A 23,887-nucleotide genomic window follows, 5' to 3' on the forward strand; every position below is an offset into this window, starting at 1 on the left:
CCGGTACCGTCGATGACACCAGGCACTGCGTATACAGGGTGGCCAGTTTTTCTACCACAATACACCCCCGTCCTTCAGCAAATCTGTAGTTATCTTAACCTCTGCAGCTGAATTCCCCCTTTTCATAGTTTCTAATGCTTTCTTGACCTCGTCCTTCGTCACTGGTGGAACGTCTGACTGTTTTTCCCTACTGCCAATCTCGTTACGTTCCTGACTACTTTGGCTACTTTGGCTACTGGATTATCTCCATTGATAATCCATGGATAATCCATGTATAATCTACTTCACAGGTTTTCGCTCCACCTCTGCGCTGCATGTTCCGCATGGTTTCAATTTCCTAAGCTCCTGTTTCTGGTTTGGAGAGTTTTGGGTCGACGCAGTTCGGCACGCAAGCGTAGTGCTGCTGTTTATATTATGACTCGATTAGCTCGAAGAAGTGCTAAGGTGGCTTCATCGCTCCTCTGAAAATTCTTGCCGTCCTTGTAAGCACTGGTCCTGTCTCCAGAGAAGTGGATCTTCTATTTCCGAGGAAGCTCCAGACGTCCTCTCCGCGTCAGGTTGCGAGACCTCCGGCGCATGCTACTCATGCATGATTGCAGCTCAGGTCGGCACGGAGGCTAGGCCTAGTGCTGCCGCTGCCACGCTGGCAGAGGTAGCTTCGCCGGAGTTGCTCGCTGCAACTCCTGTCCTGCCGCTGACACCTTAACCTGACCATCGGCCTCAGGTCCAGCTTGGTGCTCCCGGTTCTTCAGCACCAGCGCCCATTCAGCCTTCCCAAAATGGACAACAGCCCGTAAGTGAACTGTTCTCTGGGCGGACCACGGCTATGGCTACTCAGCTAACACGACGAGATGCACATCCAACAGTGCGACCTGAGGAGACAAGCTCTCCAATGGACCTATCGGCTCCACCATCCGTATCAACGAGCACCCGTGCCCCTCACAAGCATCCTTCGGAAGATAATCGACCGAATTCGTCCTCAGCAAGTGGTGGCTATCAAGGAAAGCGCTCCTATTTAACTATCGAAAACCAGGTTGCACCTACACCGGGATCGTCATCTTATAAAGTGGCGATTAAATCTCTAGTCAATAAAAGCCTCACCGATATACCAAACAGGATCATCCAGGCCAACTTGGACGCGTGTCTCGGAACCAGAGGTTTTCGGGGCTTCACGGCAAGGAAGAAGTCAAACACTATAGCTGTGTGGCTCCCGACACTTACTGCGGTGGAACGTGTCCAAACGCTTAGTTATATTTCAGTCACAAGTGAGATCTCAGTGCCTGTGCAAATGTATCTAGTTGAAGGCTCCGACTTGCAGCGTTGCGTCGTTTACAACGTCGACATAAACGGAGATCAAACCACCCTTCAACGTGAGCTGTACTGCCCAACGCACCGAGTCATACAGGCCCGACACATAGGAAAAGGGCGTTCCTGCATGATCACCTTGCAAGGCCCTCCGACACTCCCAGCCTGTCTGTACTACTACGGCTGCATATTAAGGCCACGCGGCCGTATAAACCGAGTGTGGTTTACTGTTATAACTGTTTTCGGGCAGGACACATGTGCAAATCTTGCCCCTTTGCTACTGCCGATGAAGGTGCGTCTGAAGTAAAAGTTGCGTACCGATGCGGCCTCTGCAAATCGGACGACCACGAGATAACATCTCCAAGTTGTCCGACAAAGCAAAAGGCAACGCAGAAGGCTCGTCTTCGGAACACTAAGCGTTGGCCAATAGAGCACATGACACCGGTGCAGACATCCAATCGCTTTGCAGCTCTTCAGTGGGATGATGACGAGTGGCCAGAGCTTCCTGAGCCCGCTTCGAATGCAGCTCCAGCTAAGACAAAATCTAACGATACGGTGCTCAAGAAACGCCGTCGACAACAGCCAATACAGCAGCGTACTGATCTACCAGACGACGATATGGCTGTAGTGGATGAGCAAATCAATCGTCTCTTAGCAGAGGTCTCTAATCTCCGACAACACCGCGAAATGCTTGCTCGACGTCGGCGAGCCGCAGAAGTAACCGCCAAATCTAGTAATTGCCCAAGACAACCATCTTCATCCCGCGCCACAGGGCCATTTGCTGCTTCTTCCCAGAGTACCACAACGCCCAATGATAACTCTGCAACATCGCTGCTCCGCTATATGGTCAACCAGTTGTCTAACCTGACATCTGTGATACTACAGCGCTTGGACTAGCACACAAAAATGGCGAAATCCGGTCGTCCTGGTGTACTACAGTGGAACTGCAGAGGCATTTCCACGGAGGTGGCCGAGCTCAAGACCCGACTGCGATTTAACAAGCTTCGGGTGTGGGCTATGTTACTTCCAGACGACGATATGGCTGTAGTGGATGAGCAAATCAATCGTCTCTTAGCAGAGGTCTCTAATCTCCGACAACACCGCGAAATGCTTGCTCGACGTCGGCGAGCCGCAGAAGTAACCGCCAAATCTAGTAATTGCCCAAGACAACCATCTTCATCCCGCGCCACAGGGCCATTTGCTGCCTCTTCCCAGAATTCCTGGCTTCAGCGGCTACGTGTCTCCTTCAATGACCGACCGTCGCGTGCAGACTGCTTTTCCCCCGGGAAAGGCGGCGATATATGTTGAAACGCGTATTCCTCATGTACGCCTTTCTCTCGAAAACTGGTGCACATCATACCAAGAGGTAGTAGCAGTTGCTGCGAAATTTCTGAAAGGAACCGTTGTTCTTGTTTATTATTACGTTCGACCAGCTGGAGGCGCCTCTTCCCGTATTAATCTTGGCTGGTTATTAAGTGTTCGTCGGCAATACCCCGGGTGTCCAATTTTAGTCGGAGGCGACTTTAACGCCCCTCACCCAGATTGAGGGTATCCGACTGCAAGCCCTCGCGGTAGGCGTGTGCGGGACGCCTTCACTGATGCCCTGTTTGTTCTGCTTAATCACCCTAGGACAGCAACACGGCCTGTGCGTCATATACGGAGTGCTGCCTATGCTCCAGACTTGACGTGGTGGTTGGGCGCAGGAACTCCCTCATGGAACATGGAGCCGGACTGCTGGGGATGTGATCACCACCCTATCCTCATCGGTCTCCATCCCTCCCGTCTCCGCCCTTTACGCCGCAAATGTTCTGTGATAAACTGGGACAGCTTTCGCTCATGTCTCGACAGTATGTCTTCAGATTCGCCGTCACTCCTTGTTGACCGTATATAGAGAGCCCTAAACAGCGCTACGACTACTACCTGGATTGATGTAGGTCGACCGGCACCAGATCTCGGCCTGCTTAACTTGTGGGCAGCCCGCCGTCAAGCTGAGCTGGCTGCTACGCGAGACCCTACTTCGGGGCAGGCACGTACACGACTGAATTATCTTACCGCGAAGGCTCGGAGATATGAACGCGATCTCTCGCGACGCCAGTGGCATGCATGGTGTGAACAATTTTCTGATAAATCATCGAATGCCTCACTCTGGCGAACGTTTCGTGCAATGAAACACGGTCGTCGTTCTACTGACGCAGCAGCAACAGCATGCTTTGCGGCTAATCTGTCGCCGGGCGATTTCGCCAAAGAAGCTGCTCGAAACTTTTTCCCAAAAATACGATATCCTGCCTCCTTCAGCTGTAAACCTTAATTTGGCAGGTATCCCTGCAGACGCATGGAAACTACCACCTGCTGCCGACGCAGATGGAATTGCGAGCCCCTTTTCAACGTGCGAGCTGCTGGCTGCAATTGACGATGCGAAACGGAAAACAGCGCCCGGCCTGGACAAAATTCAGTATGAGGTTTACAAGAACCTCAGTACTGCTGCACTCCCTCAACTACTAGACACCATAAACAAAGTGTAGCTTGATGGTGTCGTACCCAAGAGCTGGAAAACCGCTGTCGTGAACCCTATTCCCAAACCTGGGAAGCCTCCAACGGACCTCGCCAACTTACGACCAATCTCCTTAACATCAACGCTTTGCAAGCTCGCAGAGAAAATGCTAGCCACACGACTTGGTGGCTTGAACAGCACGGTTTTTATCACCCTGCTCAAATTGGATATCGTCCATACATAGGTGCAGAGGACGGGTTGGCTGTCTTGGCATCAGCAGTTCTATCACCTACCCGCAGCCGCAATGTACGTACCATATTAGCAATGGATGTTGAAAAGGCATATGACAACATCAGTCATGCTGCAATCCTGAATGCCATTGACATGCTTCATCTCCCTCCGAGAGGATGCACTTTTGTCGCATCATTTTTGGACGGAAGAAAATTTGCAATACGCCTCAGCGGTGACACTGTTGGTTCATTCGTTTCACTACGTGGCGTGCCCCAGGGATCAGTACTGTCTCCGACGTTGTTCAATATTACTTTCATCCCATTGGCGTGGCGCTTACACGATATCCCTGAAATCAAGTTTTTGTAGTACGCAGATGATAGCACGGTATGGAGCACTCACCATGATCTTCTCACTCAAGAGGCCGCCCTTCAGTCAGCATTAGACGTAACCTCTGATTACACATCCTCCATTGGCCTTCAACTTTCTGTGTGTAAAACTTCATACACGTCAGTCGCCAACCGCTGGGGACGCCGTAAACTTGCCTCATATCCAATTCGTCTCTCTCTATCAGGCACCCCAATACAAGAAAGTTCGAGCCTGAAAATTCTGGGCTTAACAATTCACCATTCAGGATCAGCGACTGCTTGGCTCTCTCAGGCAAAAAAGCAAGCTCTTCAAACTATAAGTTTAATAAGAAGAATTGCACCTAAACGGGTGGCGCTGGCTCGTCTGTTGCACGCCAGTTAGTGAGGGCGGTTCTGCAGCCCCGTATTGTTTATCAGGCCCAGTTCCAGCATCTTACAAGGGCATAATGGGATCGCCTTGAAGCCGTAAATCGAGAAGCTATGAGGACCATAACATGCCTTCCACGAATCACACCGGTCGTAGCGTTACAGGAGAATGCGCAGCTCAATACCATCGATGAACTGGTGCAGCAGCGCCGTGATGCTCGCAGACTCAAGGCCACTTTGTCACATTCCACGCAAGCACTGAGGGCGTATGCAACGTCACACATTATTCTTCAGCCACCTGCGCCAGTTCTTCCTCCCTGGAAATTTATACAGTTAGGAGACAACAAGCCAACTGACATCCGCAGACCGACGTCTGCCAACTCTGCATCGTTGCTACGCCAGAGATTTGAAGAGCAAGATACTAACCTGCCTCAAGAATCCATAGTAGTATACGTAGATGGAAGCCTGCAGGGCTGTGAAGCCAAAACGGCAATCTGCAGTCCACGAAGACCTAGCCTGAATCAGACAACTACGTTTCAGCTTTCGGAACCACTTACATCATTCTGCGCTGAGCTTGTGGCAGTTCAGGAGGCACTCTGCACCGTGACTTCTATAACCATGCTCCCTACAGTCCACGTTGTCATCCGCACTGACGCACTTCAGGCAGTACGTCTGCTCCACCGCTGCCCTAAAATTTGCCAGGACATCCAACAGCTTGCGGCGCGAATCCCACAATCAATGCGCATTGAGTAGGTCTCACGGGATCTGCTGCCTTCCCAAAGTCAAGCTGATTTTGCAACCCGCCTCGTGAACCAAGACGCATCAATCCCACGGCTTCTGGAAGTCGACGATGCTACCCTCCTTTTGTCAAGAAAGGAGCACCTCCGCCGCACATGTGCACTTATCCCTCCGTGTGCGATATCCCTTCCCCGCGGTCTCACCCGTGCAGAGGAGTTTGCGCTTAGGAGGATCCGGGTCGGTGTTGCCCTTACACCAGCTGTAACTAGGACGTGGTCATACTTCCAACACTTATATCCTCGCCCAGGATGCCCGATCTGTAACAACGAAGATGTCGAGGCCGACATCCACCACTTGCTGTGGGACTGCCCAGCACTCAAGCCAACACAAATCCGGCACCTGAGCATAGCTGGCCTTTCAGCAACCAATCCTGCCTCATACGTCACTTGGACGCAGGGACCTCATCATCGCTCACTTCTGGACTTCATAAAATCAGCCAACCTTTTTCCATTCATTTAATCATTTATTCATCCTTCATCTCATAACCTACTGTTGCCCTGAGGCAATAAATATCGACTAAAAAAAATTAGCTCGACTTGCGAGCCACATACTCTACATGGTATTTGCCAAGGACCTGTTCTTAGTTTGGATCGTCTGAGGTTTGTGAAAAAAAATCTGCCAGCTGAATTGTTTGCAACAAGGAACCATTTGTGTAGCTCCTAAATGAAACCGAATAAAATTCCAAATCTGCTACTCGAGAATTGCGCAACAGATGACAAAAAAAGTAAAAGAAACCGGGTATCCTATATTCCACATATAGTCTCGTGACCTCTCGCAGCAGTTTGAAATGGAACGTGGTTTCATATCAATCGCAGTAACAGTACAAACACCACGCGTACTGCGTCAAAACAAATGGATACGAAACTATATCAAGCCAGTATTAAAGTGCAGAATAAATGCGCACTCTAATAACAATATTTTTGCCAATCAGTTAAATTGATAAAACCTATAGGAACATAAAGAACTCTGTCATCAATAAAATAATGGTTATCGGCAGTTTCCGAGATTGCTTTTGATACAGCTATCAACAATACAAGCTAACACACCGACTATAACATCGCAAAACTTTATCGGAGGTCGTTTTTAACTGCTACATCCGGTGTATTGAAAAATGATATAAAGCCGATACCAGACAGGTGTGCAACCCATGCATTTTTTCTTTTCTTTAAGGCGAAAGTCCTTATAGGCTCATGAGTGTTCGTCCGTGTGTGCATCAGTGAAAAGTGTCACAATTCTCGCGAGATTCCGCGGGATACCGTGGGATTGTGACGTCATCACTAATGAATTCATAGCACATGACCAGACGAAGTCTTGACCGGATGGGCGGACATAATGACGTCACATCGGTTTTGTCTAATAATAGGAACTGACTTCATCATGACGTCGCATCTGGTCATGACGTAACGTCCGATCATGAGCAATTACCATCAGGTGATTCACGAATATACAGAACTGACCTCGCTGGGCGCGCGATCCAGGCGGCCGTGCTGGTTCCTTGAACTCCGCAGCACACAGCATACAGAAGCAGACGCAGTAAAGCAGGAATCAGAGGCGTTTCAAAGTTTCAAACTGGTTAGTCAAGCTATGAACTATGAGAGACGCCGTAGTGGAAAACTTCGGAAATTTAGGCTACCTGGGGTTCTTTAACGTCCTCTGACATCGCACAGGACATGGGCGCCTTGCTTTCGTCGCCATCGAAAAGCGGCCGCCGAGGCCGTGATTCGATCTCGCATCCTTGGGCAGAGTAGTCTAGCGCCTGCACCAATGCACCACCCAGGCGGGGTCTTTCGCCTCATCGCACTTTGGTGGGAGAGAGAGAGAGAGAGAGAGAGAGAGAGAGAGAGAGAGAGAGAGAGAGAGAGAGAGAGAGAGAGAGATAGGACTTTATTTACAACGAAATGGACCTCGGGGCAGGGGCTCAGCCAGGGGGAGGGCCTCCTTGCCGGCTCTCCTGCGCCGTGGCCGCAGAGAAGGTCTTGGAGTAAGCCTTCTCCGCCAGGCGTAGGACGATCTTTAGTTCATCCGCATTTGGGCTGCGGATGTAGGACTCCCAGGTAATTTGATCAAGGGGATCAGTTGCTTTAGCTCCCGGAGAATCGCGGCATTGCCAGATTAGATGATTTTGACTCAGAGGTACGTTGCAGGGATTGCAAGCCTCTGGGTCACCTGTCAACTCATTATGCTGAGTAACATGAGAAAAGAAAAGATTGGCTTTTGTAATTTTGAGCTGTGTTCGCGCTTCGCTATCAGCGTGCGAGCCCGCTCATGCCATACCGTCGGATATCGCTCGCTCGCGATACGCAAACTGTGACGTGTAGGCACGCGAGAGAAGCGAGCTCGCGTGTGCTGGTCATTCGCAGGGCGGAGCTCTATCGCTGTCGGCTGAAGGAACCGCATATCAAGAGCCTACGCCGCAAGCTGCCCGATTTCGGGAGTAATGGCACCATTAACACCCTACCTTTGGAAAATGTCGGCGAGACGTAGGCGACTGAGGGAAAAACCGGCTTTGAGAGAAAGAGAGAGAGAAACAACTTTATTTGCCCCAGATGTCGTGAATTAGGGCGGGTGGATCCTGTGTGGCCCCCAGGTGGGAGTGACATTCCGGGCCCACGAAACAAGTGCAAGTTGTGTGTTCTTGTCTGGCTTGGTAAGGAGTTGGTGCCAGCTTTTCGCAAAGGGAGCTGGCAGGAGGGCCCTTGGCGGCGGGTTATTTTCGCATCCCCAGAGGATGTGCGCCCGAGTGGCGGGTTCTCCGTTGTTGCAGTTTGGACATGCAGGGTCGCATTCCCCGTTAGTAATTAGTGATAGCCTGGAGTGACTAAGAATTGAGTATGTCTGTAATCTGTGGAGAAGGGTGGCTAGTGCTTGGTAGAGGTCGGGATGGGGAGGCGGGAAAACGCGTCGCGTCTTCTTGTGAAAATTGGTAATTTCGGCGAAAGTCTGAGGGGCTTCAGCGAGTGCGTCTGGATGCGTGAGACCGACTGGCCGGATTGTTAATCCTCGGGCAACTTGGTCGGCCCCATCGTTTCCAGAGTTGCCCGCGTGGGCGGGTACCCAGACTAGGTTAATTTTGTGGTCAGGAGTGCAGCCACGCAGGATGCGTGCAGCAGGAAGGCAGATGTAGCCTGCACAGAAATTTAGAATTGCTCTTTTTGAGTCACTGAGGACTGTACGCGTACGCGGGTCAGCGATGGCCAGCGCTATTGCTGTTTCTTCCACTGCGGTGGTTGAGGAGGCGCGCACCGTGGCGGCGGAGATAAGGATAGATTGCGGTGTGGTAGCACAGGCCACATAGGTTGTTGCATCTTGCCTTGCCGAGTCCACGTATGTTGCGTGTTCGTCGGTATGGTAGGTGTCATCGAGTGCTCTGGCTTTGTTCTGACAGCGCGCGTCGTGTCGGCCAAGGAGCAGGTTTTTTGGTAGTGGTTTGACAATGAGGTGGCTGTGTACACATGTCGGGAGGGGGCTGTGGGATGGGGATCGCCTATTGGGTTGACGTTTAACCGGTCCAGGATGAGACGGCCGTGATTTGCCCTGGAGAGGCGATGAACGTAGGCTGTTTTGTGTGCCTTTATAAGTTCGGAAAAAGTGTTGTAAATGCCCAGTTGGAGGAGGTGTCGTGTGCTAGCGTACTGTGGCAACCCTATGGCAGCCTTGTACAGTTGAACACCGAGCGGATGATGCTGTTAACTGCCTCCTCACCTTTTCGGCGAAGGTGATAGTAGGGATAGGAGTATACTATCCTGCTAACGAGGAATGCCTGTGTTAGCCGGCAGAGGTAATCCTCCATCATGCCTCTACGACGTGTGGAGATGCGGAGGATAAGGCCGATTATTTGATGAGCTGTGGTGCGGAGGCATTGTATTTCTCCCGAGTTCTGTGTATTGTTCTGTATTAGTAAGCCCAGCACACGAATGGACGGAAGGTGTAAGGTGTGTGTCGATGGCGAGCGTGATGAGCTCAAGAGCTGCGGGAGCGGGTCCGCGCACTCTCCTGTCGCGGATGACAAGCAGCTCTGATTTTGTTCGGGAGCATGTGAGGCCGTTCGCCTGTACATAGGTATGGACGGTGTCAATGGCTGTCTGGAGGGAGCTCTGGGTGTCCTCGTCTGAACCTGAGTTGGTCCAGAGGGTGATATCGTCGGCGTATAGGGAGTGTTTTACTTGAGGTATGGCGTTTAAAAGGGGGGGGGGGAAGGCCTCTCATGGTGACATTAAAGAGGGAAGGGGAAAGGACTGCAGTTTGTGGGGTTCTTCTGGTGGCCAGGGTAATCTTGTCATTGATGAGTTTGCCAATGTGCAGTTTTGCGGTGCGGTTGTGTAGGAAGTTTGCGATGTAATTGTAGGTACTGGTGCCTACATTGATCTGAGTGAGATTTGTCAAAATGGAGGCGTGTGATACGTTGTTAAACGCCTTGCTAATATCGAGGTCGAGAATTGTCCGTGTGGCCCGGATGGGACCTGGGTCGAGTATGTCATGTTGTATTTGCCACATGATGTCTTGAGTGGAGAGTCCGGCTCTGAACCCGATCATAGTGGGCGGAAGGAGATCTTTGTGTGGTTTTTAAGTCTGTTAAGGATAATGTGTTCCATGACCTTACCGAGACAAGATGTAAGGGAAATAGGTCGGAGATTGCCCAGCTCAAGGTTTTTGCCCGGTTTAGGTATAAAGATAATTTTGGCATGCTTCCAGGTATCCGGAAGGCGACCATCATGCCAATGGGTGTTGAAAAGTTCCGTGAGTGCTTCGATGGACTTGTCATCGAGGTTACGGAGCATTTTGTTACTTATATGATTGTTACCTGCGGTGGCGGTGGTCTTGATGTGATTGAGGGCTGCATGAACCTCGGCTGTTGTGATGTCCCTGTCCATGACGGTGTTTGGAAGTCCCGTGTATGCCGCGGGGATTGGGATTTCGGTCGAGGTGTTAATGTACTTGTCTGTCAGAGTGTCGAGCAGTTCCTCATTTGCGCCCTGAAAAGCGTATATTACTCGGACCAGGTTCTTGTGGGATGTGGCCTTAGTGTGGGTCGGATCAACAAGATGTTTAAGCAGATACCATGAGTTTGTACAGCCTAGCTGTCCGTTTAGGCGGTCGCATGTTTGATGCCATTGTTCCCGGCTAAGCTTGGTGGCGTAAGTTTCGATTTCTCGCTCAAGACGTGCGAGGCGAAGTTTGAGAGGGCAGTTATGTTTGCGTCGGAGCCAGCGAGCGTGAAGGCTATGCTGTGCTGCCGACATGGGGATGAGTTTGACATCAGGGTTGGGGGCCATCCTCATTTTGTGTAGTCGTGGAGGTGGCATTTTCGAAATCCTGGAGTAGTGAGGCTTTCCAGGCATCCAGGTTTTCGATGGGGATGGGTGCACGTTTAGTACGTACGTATCTGAACGCGTCCCAGTTGGTGTGTTTGAGTGTGCGGCGAGGGTCTTTGCAGTGTGTGGCTGTGAATGTCGTGCTGAGAACATAATGGTCGCTGCCTATGTTCATGCCAAGATTTTCCCCATCGCGTATCTGTGATGTTTCGAGCAAAAGTGAGGTCAGGACAGCTGTCCCGTGTGATGCTGTTACCTAAGCGGGTGGGTCTGTCGGGGTCGGTGAGTACTGCAAGTCCCAGTGTCTGTGCGGTCGCCCACACTTTAGCTCCCTTACGGCCGCATGTTTTGTGGGGATAGCACCACTGCTCGTGCGGCGCGTTAAATTCAAGTATTAGGAGCATTCCTGTGCTTGCGACCATGCAGGCCTTGCGAATAATGGTGGCTACTCGTGTGGTCTTGTCGCTGAGGGGGGGGGTGTAGACATTTAGGATATGAATAGGGGCGTGTGATCGGGTATTTGGGAGGACCTGTACGAAGGTGTGCAGGACTTCAGCATAATTCAAACCCAGTTGATTAGCGGTTAGATTTCTATGGACCAGTATGGCGGTGTTGGGTCTTTGGCTTTGGGTTTTTTGCTGGTTGTATGCGGCGTAACTTACAAGTTTAGTGTCTGTGTATGTTTCTTGGAGTGATATTATGTGAAGGGTATGCGGATGAGCCTGCATGTGTGTGCTCCAAGGTCCGCCGCTTTGCCTTGAAGTCCCTGCAGTTTCATTGCCAGACTATGATGGGGGAATTAGCCATCGCGTTTGGCGTACGGTTCGGGCCGCTGTGAGAGCGCCATAGGTAATTTTAAAATACCTTCTGCACGGATGCGCGAGGCTGCACTTTCTGGCGTGGCGTGAATAACGGTTGGTGGATAGGTAGCGGAATTTGGAGGGGTTCCAGATCTCGGAGGGGTGGTGGGCTGTAGTTGGCTGGTGATGGCATCAAGGCGGGCCGTAAGGGCTTGAATATTTGCTGCCATTGTAGCTTAGCTCTCTGCGAGCCGGTTGATCATAGGAGTGAGTTGAAGTAGGGAGTCCTCAAATTTGGATATACGCGCAGCGGAGGCCTCACATTTGGAGTCGATGTCTGCTAATGAAGAGGGGAGAGATGCTTTACGTTTTGTGCGTTTATGTTCGTCGATATCCATGTTTGGATCACTGACTGCGTCAGAAGTAGGAGTGCGAGCCACCTGCTGCGGTTGCAACTTAGGCTTGATTTGCGCAGATTATAAGATTTGAATTTTAGCATTCGCTTGAGCTAGTTGCAGTTTTAGTTTCTGTACCATGTCTGCCAGCTCCCTTACCTGCGAGTCGGGAGACGAGGCGGTGAGTTGTGGGGGGGTTTCCAGGCGACCTGCTTCGGTGTCTTGGCCTGTTCAGTCTGGGGTCTGGCCCGGGGGCTTCGTGAGGCGGAAACGGAACGGCTCCAGTTGGCACGGCTGTCACTGCCGAGTGGTGGGAAGGATTGATCCAGAGGAGGCTGGTGGCGACTGTGGGTACACCGCGGGGTCGAGACTAGCGTCCGGGATTTGTCTCGTCCGCGTCGTTGTCAGTGTCGGTGGTTGGTGAAGAGGACTTGGCTGGAGTGGATTGTATGAAGCGGTATTTACAGCTGCTGCCTGTAGGGTGGCCTCCCTTACAGACAATACACGACGCTTGGCATGTCGGTGGTTGGCCGTCCGGGGGAGGATCGTGCGCAGTGCCGCAGCGGTTGCAGGTTGGCTTTCTTGGATGGGGGCATACATCCGCTCTGTGGCCCAGCTTTCGGCAGTAAAAAAACGCCTCCGGGTGGCGTTTGTGTGGAAAAACTTCGAACGTAAAGCCAAGGTACCGCACCTAGCGGGGTAACTTGGCATCGGCGATTGTGATCATGAAGTGGCGTGTGAGGTCCGTGCGGCGCGCGGCTACCACCATGAGGTCCGGGTTCCTGGCTTTGAGCTCAGCCTGAATCTCTGCGTCGGTCTCGTGGCTGTGAACTCTGTAGATTATCCCCTTCACCGAGTTGTCGGGGGCTTGGGCGTACGTGGCGACTGGAATGGCGACCTTGTCTAGGGTGACTGGACCTTGGCGTAGAGGAGAGCGCGATCCTTGTCCGGAGTACTGACCGTGACGGTGTTGTTGCTCGGGTGGATTCTAACGGTCGGCGGTGATGGCCACGCGGCTGTCGATCTGAGCAGCGTCATAAATAGATATGGCCAGTTTGGCGGGGCCAACGGCATTCAGGTCTACTGTACATTGAGGGCGAAAGACGATCTTGTAGTCATCCGTCGGTAGGCGAGGGAGTGGTCGTTTCTTGGCAGGTGGCGGTGGGCGGCTGTGAAGACGCTGGCTTGAGTGAGTTGCAGTGGCATCAGACGCCGGAGCGTTGGCCGACGGCATGTCCGCTGGTGTTGGTCGCCGGTATTGGCGTTGCATTTCAAGCGTGGTCCATGTGCTGTCGGCTAGGTGCCGTCGCCACAGCTGGGAGCGGGCACACCGTAAGCGTACGCAACCATTAGGCCTATCTCCCTCGGTCAGGTTTGGCCGCAGGAAATTGATCGTTGAGACAACAAATCTCGCCCGAAATCGTTGAAATTTGCACAGTCCACGCCGGATAGGTAGTGAAGGGTCTGGCGCAAATTCGTGGGTAGTCGGTGGCAACACACGGGCGAATTTACTGAAAGAACGCGAAACGCAAAGGCCTAACTTGTGTGTCCAAGAAACAGGCGCGCCCAGCAAGCCCATGCGACGTCACGTGCGGAGGTTTATGCACGATGCGCACAGAATTTGTCGCCGCAATCGGTCGCGCTTGGCCGCCAGGAGCAATTTAAAAAAAAATTACTATTCATAAGAACCACCTTTATTACTCTTGTATCAGAATATTGGCGAAAGTAGCATTTCAGAAGCAGGTATTTTACTATTCACTACCGCGAACTATCCCTGTCACTGTCACTGCCATAATCAGTATGTGTGTCATATTAATATGGCTATATATTTACATCATTCAGACTAAATATATAATAATTCAACGTTCGCGCGAACACCATCCATGAATCTAGATAGGTTTCGCAATAAAAACCATTGGAGTCGAGCGGATTCGAACAGGTCAGGCTCGAGCCTGAATACTCGGGTTCATTATCCGAGCGCCGTGCTTTCGCTTGTTATAACGATGTTTTAGTAAAGTTAAACCTCCAGTATTCTTATAAATATCAGCGCTGACTTTTCTTGAAATTTATTCAACCTGTTGGATGCCTGCGTAATGAGTGTGTCCAGTGTATGCATTTGAACACACCAACATAATCTTCGCTCGCAGACATGGCCTTCAGCCTGCGCAACAAGTTCTTCTGGCACACGGTGGAAGAGAGGACTGCCCTGCTCAGGGACTTCTTCAAACAGCTTGGCGTCCGGAGGTGCGTCCGCTATTACGTGGCACATGCCGCTCTTTACAAAAGGACTCGTACGGAACCTTATCCCCCGTAAAGTGTGATGCTTGTTGAAGTAAAACCTTCAGCTCTGGCGGGAAATCTCAACTCTCTAGAAGCGCCATGCGCCACCCATCTACCCACATGTACCTCCCGGAAACGCCACCTGTTACCATCTTATTTACCTCTACACTCCACAAGTCTGCTCATTAAACCCATGCAGCAGCGGAACCAAAAAAAAAAAAAAGAAAGCCACCGATAAATTGAATTGAAAGACGCAGTGGGCAAGCTAGCTGTCCTTCAGATATACCGGCCTCCAACCACCTCTCCACCCTAACCGCAGCTTTGGGGCCACCAACCCACCCGTCCACTCACTCACCCACCCACTCACCCACAGCCACTCTCTGCCCGCCTCGTCTTGTCTTTATTTTCAGGAAAAATTCTGTCGCGTGTGTGCAGCCTGGGCTTAAAGAAAACGTACCAGAGTAATTATTGAGGGCAAATTCAATGACTTACAGAACTGTTGCGTCAGATTGCATCTCAAATTCTCCCCTTTCCAGTGATAGGCAATGCCTGCCAAGGTTTGTAGCGAGAGCTACACTATGCCAGCCCCTTCGCCTTTTCGCCTTTTCGCCTTTTCGCCTTGATTGCACTTTCGTAATGGTAGCGCCTTGGCCTTGGTTGCACTGACCTTGAGCCGTTTCCTAGCAACCGCTAGAAGAAGAAGAAGAGTTGGCAGGAGCTGCCTCTCCTTTCATATGGGAAGGTGATATCACAATCGGCCTGCCAAAACCCTTGCATTCACACATTATTGCTAGGCTACGCAGGCACGTTCATACGGCTCGGTTAAAGCGGGGCTTTAGTCGAGCTATTGCGTCATCACGAAGGTGGGAATGAAAACAGAGAAAGAGGTGCAGTAGTGGAGGGCTTCGGACCACTGCGCAACAGACGCTTTTGTCTCATCGCACTTTGACGGTCAAAAGTGCCCCCTATGGCATAAATAATGCGGATACCATAGAGTAAACTACTATGCGCAAAAATCATGTCTTTACTTTCAGCCCGAACGTAAGCGTAGCCATGCAGATAGCTCTCGCGTAACTGCAGGTTTTACCACAAGATAAACCACAGCTAATTTTTTTTCTTTCAACACGACAGCGTTAAGACCCCGTTCTACAGAAAATCCGGTGTTGTCGGCAGCGGCCTTGTCAGCGAAGAATCACGCGCATGCATGTGACAGCTCCTGGATGGCACGTGACATAGCTGGGCGCTAATTGGTCAGCGGGTGTGTGACGTCATGAAACCACATGAAAGCGGAGACTGCAAATCTGCCAACCCGGGTAGCTTCTTTGAGATGGCAGTCGAACTCGTCGGGATTCTTGTATTTAAAATCAGACACCCTAGGCTGTACAGACTCGTTAGTATGGCTTGATGAAAGCGGGGCTTTATAGCTTTGGCCGCTGGATTTTCAGTTTACGGCTGTGTGGTAACCAGTATGTGTGAGGTAATGGACGAGGGATTGTAGGATTTGTAAAGAAGATAGTAGCAGTAAGCACATGTACGTGAAAGAGAAGCAAGAGGAGCCGCAGATGGAAGCCATTAACGATGTCGTGTCATGCTCTTAAATGCAGTTTCAGTATGAAGTACTGGAGCTCCACCTTCAGTACTTTACGCTCAAGCGGAATAAGTATAGGCAGAGCTTCAATTCTTGATGCGATAGCATTAGAGTAAACATTCTGAGCAAAAGCCGGCGTGTTTCACGTAAATCATCAATTGGGTGATATGAGACACGTGATCTGGTGACGTCATACAACTCGCCTACCAATCAGCGCTAGGCCAGGTCGCTTACCTTGTGATAGAAACATCCCTACCGATCCATAAGTTAGTAACCAAGTTGACAGATGACACGCGACAGGTGAGATATCTCACAGAGTTTTGCAGAGTTTTGACGGTATCCACTGGACCGCTGGCTCAGTAAGGCATTTTTACAAGGAGCCCTGATTTGAAGACAAAAAGTACCTCAGCTGGAAAGGAAGAGATGACCAGACAGATCGAAGCTCTCTCCGTGAGGCGCGAACCGGGTGCTGAGGTCGTGCATATTGAGGTCGTGTGTCCTTATGCTTTTATTTATGCAATTGACGCTTCATGCAGGAGTCTGTATGTAGAGATTAGGCACATTTATGATGCATTAAATCACAGCTCTGGCTATCAGCTACTCGCTGCTGTTTCTTGTGAAATTTCGTTAAATGAGTTTAGTGCAACTGTGTACAGCTTCAGAAGCTATGATGTCTCTTGACTGGAAAGTAGATGCCTTAATTAACAAATTTAGTGATTTAGAAATTATGCCGCAATTTTTATTGTCTTGAACGGAAAATAGGCTTGTAATCTTTTAGGATCGATGTAACAAGGATAAAGTTGAACAGTGTGAGGTAATTTGGTCGGTTTTTATAAGGTTCGATGTAAAAAAATTGAGCAATTCGACGCTGCCGAACGTGCATATCGAGCTTAGTTGCTCTCGTTTGTAGCGAAGGTGCATACATCCTCCTTATAACTCACGTCAAATGTTCGTTTTATTCGAAGTCAGGTAGCATGCATGCATCGTTATTATAAATGAGGAATTTCGTGTTTGTTATATCCGAAATCACGTGGTATGCGTGCATATTCTTTCGTAGGAGCCTTGAACTCCGTCTTTAAGGGTATGACGCGATAGCGTAGGCTGCCACCCGACGTATAAACGCTGGCTTTAACCAAGCGGCATAAACGTTCTCGTGAGGCCTAGGAGTATCTTGCCTGACTCTGCATACAAGAGCACTGGAAGTTTGATTATTCCTCCTTCTCATCTCAAAAATGGGCACCCCGATTTGACAGTACCTCCCAACTTGCTGAAATGCGATTTCGCTAAGTCACAAAAAGCATCGAATAATCAGTGCTTGACCATGTAAGCTACATCTTCGTTATAACCGAGGTTAGGTGTTCGTTGTACACGAGATCACGTCGTGTGCATGCATCATCCTTATCTGATGTCACGTACTCGCTATATACGAGATCACATGGTATGCATTACATGCCATGCCCTGGACAGCGCATATAGTGCGAAGAGAGGATAACCGATGATCTCTAAGGGTAACAAATTGGATTCCAAGAAAAGGATAGCGTAGCAGGGGGTGGAAGAAAGTTAGGTGGGCTGATGAGGTTAAGTTTGCGGGGGCAAATGGATGCAGCTAGCACAAGACTGCAGGTTAGTTGGAGTAATATGGGAGAGGCCTTTGCCTCACAGTGGGTATAATCTGGCTGATTACGTGTGGTATGCATGCATCTTCATTATAACCGAGATTGCGTGTTCAGCATATCCGAGACATGTGATATACATGCATCCTCGTTACAGCCGATGTCACATGTTCGTTATATCCGAGGCCACGTGCACTTTCGCTATAACCGACGTCACGTGTTCATTATATCTGAGGCCAAGGGATACGGGAGCCCAGCAATAACGCAAAGACCATGTAGGAATAAAGTGAAACTCGCAAATGAACACAGTGGACTAATGCTCTAAAATTCGGCTTAAGACGGATTGTTGTGTGTGCCCATTGCTGGAGACGAACTTTCGCCTTAAACACAAATCGCGTGCTTGCGCACGGTACTGTTTAAAGGAGAAGGAATTATAAGGAACTGACAGGCTATTGTACTCTACCATAAGCAAGTATATACTTTCGCTTCCGTGCGTGCTTCACGTTTTCTTCGCATTGCTTTTAAATTAGCAACTTGCACCCCTATATCATCGTATATTCTCTGCTTCTACCGCACTCCCTACTGGCGACCACGCAAGGCTGTTGCAACCTCTTCACTAGTCGAGTAGTCGGGAGCATCCAACTGAGCGCTTTCGATAGGATAAACACACTATAGGATAGACGCACCTGCGATAAAATGAACTTATTTTCATTCCCTCTTCATGTTCACTTAACGAGTCTGCCGTATTATCGCTGTGAGTAGAGTGAAATTGGATTGAGCTCATCGACGAATTATCTAGGTTTTAACCTGAACTCCTGGGCGAACCGGCGAGATTTTACTGGTAAAAGTGTTGCTCGACGGCTCTCATAATTGGTGCAGTTGTTTTTTAAATGGGTCTAGTATTTGTTTTATGCTGTTTCATTTTGATATTGGTACAGCGTTTATATATATATATATATATATATATAGTTTCGTTGTATATTTTGTATATTTGATAAAATTGTTTCTTTGCTTGGTTATATGTCAGCCTCTTCTAGCCGCCTCAGTGGCTCAATTGTTACTAGGCGCTTGGCTGATGGCTTGAAGGCCACAAAATCCAAATCTGGGGGAATTTCCCAACTCATGTGCCATTGTTTATGATATCGGTACGCAAGAGGAAACATTAAATGGTCTAACGTAATCCAGAGTTTGACTCCGACATGTCCCAGACAGCCCATATATATGTGCATTTCTGGGACGTCAACCCAGAGCACCTCAGCATACTACGTATGCCTTTGTCATAAAACTAGTATTACTCCTTATTTATTTTGCGCTTTTCAGCATTCCAAATTTTGGCGTATGCTGTGCAGGATCCATACGCTCATCGCCCACAGTGCATCTATGTATCCCAGCCTGAGGCTGCTCACGGAGGAAGAGCCTGGCCCACAGATAGACTCACTCGTCCTCCTGGCACCAAACTCGCACGTCGCTCCTGGGTGAGGCCATCCGCCTTCGTGCCCCGTGTTATGTTTACAGCCTAAACCGTAGTACGGAGACACCCTGAACCTTCGCTTGGCTGCAGTCCGTCCTAGGCCTATGATCGAAGCGACCAGAAACGAAAGATGAGCCAACGGAGATAGCTGGCGATCAGGGAAAGAAGGAAAAGTTATGGAGAGAAAATGGTTGGGGGGTTGGTTGGGGGTGCTTTCGCCGACAGAGAGGTAAGAAAAAAAATCAAAGGCAATCTGAGATTGGGGCGCAACATATACGTGTAGGCGCTAGTGTTTTGTAGCGCACGTGCTGCATAATTATGTTATTGCCCTTGTAAAAAGTAACGGAGACATTATGCAGTGTGCGTTTCTAAATCATTCATTGTATTTTGGTAGTTTCTTTTAAAAATCCTTCGTCCATCAGTGTCCATCTATGCCACTGTCCATCTGCCAGAGACCTGCTCTTGATTTTGCGAGGCTAAATGCTTCAAACAGGGCTGGATCCGATGTGTTTATTCACATCTCATCATTTCATATGTATGCCAACACCTGTAGTAAGAGTTGGCTGCATCTTCCAACTCGTTCATGCCATCTGATCGTGCGCCGTCGCAAAAACTGCACGCCAATCAGTGATCTGCAAACTACAGTGTGCCAGAAGCCTACGGGCAATGTTTTGAGAGGCTCTGATTCCCTTAGCAGGAGTGCAAGGGCCCTAAGATTTGTACCACCTGTCAGAGGCGCGGTCGTTGTTTTTCAAGGTTGCGAGGCTTGTTTGGAGATGCGAACGCTTTTATTTGAAAGCAAAACTAAAACGCAGCGCTTTTCTTAATCGCTCTCCTCTATATATCGCTATCGGCGCTGCTTTATCCTAATGATAGATACGTTATCGCTAACAGGAGATTACATATTATTGCCCTCCGGCCTTGCTATCCGGCTGGTAGGTTCGTGTCTTAATGTTTTCATCACTCAGACAAGGAGCGGAAGCTCAGAAGTGAAATCGGTCGGCGACAGTGAGCTCAGCGAAGATTTCGCATCCGGGAGGCGGACAAACAAAACGACGAACCTGAAAACCGTCGCGCGTGTCTTACGCAACAGTTACCGCACCGCTGTGATATGGGTACTGTGGAGCCGGCGCCCGGGCATCGCGATGGGAGGCTCGACAGCGGAGTTGACAAGACCATGGTAGTCTTCGTCGCCGAGTGAGAAGCCGACCGTCGACGTAGTATGAGCTGGGTGCGGCGGACGACGAGAGCGGCGCCGGCGACGAAGTATCGATGGGGGACCCTGGAATTTTGGGACTGCCGTGTCTGACGAAGTCCGCACTAGGAGGGCCGAGCAGGAGCGAGCGTCTGCGAAGCCATAGAAAGCGTCAGTGGGAACCAGCCGCTGCTGCCGCCTGTTTAATTAGGCTGGTGCCTACTTTAGCCAGCTTTAACTCGACAGCGTTAAGTAGCTTGTAAGACGGAAAAGTCGGTGTCTTCTCCGTCGGTTGAAAGTAATCTGAGAAACATAAAATTTTAGTAATACGGTAGGGCCTAAATGAAATCAACATTGACGAGGAGGTACCCATTAAAGGGGTAATAATAATAATATCGCAATATTTCTTTAAATTGAATCGCACCCAACACAATGAGTAGTAGGACACAACACGAGCGCTTTTCCGCAACTAAAACTTTTATTGAAAACCACGAAATAAATACCCATCTCATGAAACTAAAAACAGAAGGTAACAAACGTGATAGCACCAAGAAAAGAGTAGGGCATGGTAGGGGTGCTTGGTAACTTAGATAAGGTGCAAAAGCAAGGAACTGCATCATGCAATAGCGAACAATTACCAAAAAGAAGGAATCGACGGAAGAGATTTTTTACATGTGTGGTCTACTTGTGCCAGTTCTTTTGTGATAAAGAAATCGACGGTGCACTTATGCACGTATTCCCTTGTCTTGAAATATAGCCTTTTATGAGCAAGCGGAAATATTATCAACCCATAACGAACGATTTCAGCAAAAAATCGCGGAGGCTTTTTATATTTCAACTGCTGTGCCGGAGTTCCCGAGTTCAAACCCGACCGCGGCGGCTGCGTTTCGATGGAGGCGAAACGAAGTGGCGTCCGTGTGCTGTGCGATGTCAGCGCACGTTAAATATCCCCAGGTGGTCGAAATTACTCCGCAGCCCTCCACTACGGCTCCTTTTTCTGTTTCCACCTTCATTCCCAACTTGCTCCCTTCCCTTACCGCGCGGTTCAGGTGTCCACAGAGCATGTGTGACAGATACTGCGCCTTTCCCTTCGTGTGAACCAATTATTATTATTACATTAGTTCGTAAATTCGAACTTTCTGAGCGTATCTCATAGCTTGAATCACTTTAGGACGTTAAACCCTACAAACCAAACCAAACGAATTTTTTTTACTTTACATGGTGTCTGAAATGTAGTTTGGTTTGGTTTGTGAGGTTTAACGTCCCAAAGCGACTCGGGTTATAAGAGACGCGGTAGTGGAGGACTCCAGAAATTTCGGCCACCTGGGGTTGTTTAACGTACACTGACATCGCACAGCACACGGGAGCATTGCTTTTCGACTCCACCGAAAAGCGGCCGCCGAGGCCGGGATGCGATCCGGCGTCCTTGAGAACAGTAGTCAAGCGCCGTAACCACTGCGCCACCATGTACTTCTTATGAGGGGCTTGACAGCTCCTTAAGTCCGATTTGCCGCAGTTGGAAAAACCTAGCTGAAGGGAACCGAGCTGCTAAAGAGATGGGTGTCGTAACGCATTGAAACCAAACTGGGCGTTGCGGATAGCGACGTTGCCTACTCTGTAACGTTGCGTTTTACGAAGTTAGTTTGTGCAGCTCATCATTTATTGATCCTTAAGAGCCCCTGTTGGGGTATTACATATGGGGGGAGCGTAAGCAAAGATAGGTGCACACCAAAGGCCAATATAAATAAAAGATAACACAAAACATAAAAAGAAGCAAAGAACGCTCTAGTCATGAACAAGGGTTATAAACATCGCCTTAGTACCAGGAGCATCACATTCATTGGCGAGAGGTTCGGGCAGCAGGGTGGGAACACAGTGGGCAACAGAAAAGGTCAATATAGAAAAAAAAAATTACATGCACATAAATTGAAGCGAAAATAACATGTCAGTCCAGAAAGTAATTTAACAACATTGCCCTAAACCTAGTCGCATCTGTCTCATTAGTGATTGGTTCGGGCAGTAGGTTCCATTCTTCAGTTGCGGTCGGGAAGAAAGACTTACTAAAAGCGTTAGTGGAACCATGAAGTCTTTGGACGCTATTGGAATTAAGCAGGCGGCGTGATGTACGAATGGGAGGAGTTAATAGGGAACCACGGAGGTAGGAGAAATTGAAATATAACTTATGAAATGAACACAGGCGCGCAACTTCGCATCCGAGAGTTAAAGAAGTGAGGCCAGGTGATGATTTGATTGAGCTTACGCCGGCATGAAAATCGTAGGTGGGCGTCATCAAGCGGGCTGCATGGTTCTGAATGGATTCAAGCATGTTAATTAGGTATAGGACAGATGGGGACCCCTAATTGCGGATGCATATTCAAGCTTACTGCGAACAAATATTTCATATGCCAATTTTCGTATGTTAGGAGGGGAAGTAGAAAGTGATCGTCTAATAAAACCAGTGTACGTGAAGCGTCGGCCGCGATTTTTGTGATACGGTCTGCCCAAGTGAGTTTGCTCTTAATAGTGATGCCAAGGTAACGATAAAATTCTACGTGAGATAACTCTCGAGGAAACAAACAGTTAGGGTAAGTCAAGTTCGAGCGCTTCCTTGAAATTTTCATATAGCTGCACTTCCTAGTATTAAGTTTCATCAACCACAATGTGCACCAGCTTTCAATTAGCCTTAAATCGGATAACTATGTACAATAACTATGTAAAATAACATTATTGTTCGGTTCAGTAATAAAATGTCGATTCAGAAGTTTTAGGTTATTTTAAAACACAGCTGGTTGAAAGTTTTGCACAAGTTACCATTTACGCAGCTCTATACTTTAGCTATCGCGGCAGTCTTCCCGCGTACGGATTGATAGATACACAATTCAGCATTTGTGGTAATAACAGTAATTTTTAATACGAGTGGACTGAGCAAAAACTGGAGTACATGAAACAGTACTCTTGCTCGACTTGCTCCCTTTGCCTGACATGCTCGAGAAAAACTACCGCAACAAGAAGAGGGATGATCCGGTTGCATCAAAGCGAAATGGTTTTGCAGGTATGATCAAGGCAGTCTTTTGGATTCAGTGAATATAGAGTCAGTACTTTAAACAGAAAAAAAAAAGACGCGCTTTAGAAGCCCAATATTTACTTAACAAAGCACGTGCATACTCGCCACCTTATTTGGATGCGCAATTTTTTTTTGTGAAAAGTTGATCTCAGCTGCAACTGAGAACTCTTTTTAGCATCCTTTGTGAAAAACGTGATCCCCAGAGGTTTGGCCACACAGGCGAACATCTCTTTCAGGTTCAACGCGTGTTGCGATGTCAGACCTACTCCGATAGCGTCTAGGCGCTTGATCAGCTGTGTTTTTTCAAGTTATCTCAGCTTCTCGTGCAGGCTGACGTGCTCTTGAAGTAATGCGTACATTTTCTCGAAAAATACTTGGGCGACGTCAGACACTGTCGTGACGTCACAGAACACTCCGACCAACTAGTGGCCTGCTGTGTCACTTGCCAACTACCACCTGCCAGAGGCAAGCTTATGATTATTCGTTCACAACGCCGGTGCCGCATTCTCTGGAGAACGACACCTTTAATGCGATCGTATAAATGCGCTATTTGAGAGTAGATTGCGCCTAGAGGCTTGTTAATAGAAGCAAGCTCTAAAACAGCAATCCACGC

The 23,887-nt window shown here is 49.2% G+C and overlaps 1 protein-coding gene across 1 annotated transcript in view; it reads left to right on the forward strand.

The window, feature by feature from the left end:
* Window positions 1–23,887, forward strand: part of LOC146192595 (uncharacterized) — a 115,185-nt gene that overhangs the window by 43,698 nt on the left and 47,600 nt on the right. Inside the window, exons 4-5 of the mRNA XM_084602495.1 lie at window positions 14,211–14,307; window positions 18,894–19,019. Coding sequence (XP_084458621.1) covers window positions 14,211–14,307; window positions 18,894–19,019 — 223 coding nt within the window. The remainder of the gene's footprint in view (window positions 1–14,210; window positions 14,308–18,893; window positions 19,020–23,887) is intronic.

Source organism: Amblyomma maculatum, chromosome 4 (assembly GCF_055883805.1).
Source record: "Amblyomma maculatum isolate TAMU_Amacu chromosome 4, ASM5588380v1, whole genome shotgun sequence".
Lineage (NCBI taxonomy): Eukaryota > Metazoa > Arthropoda > Arachnida > Ixodida > Ixodidae > Amblyomma > Amblyomma maculatum.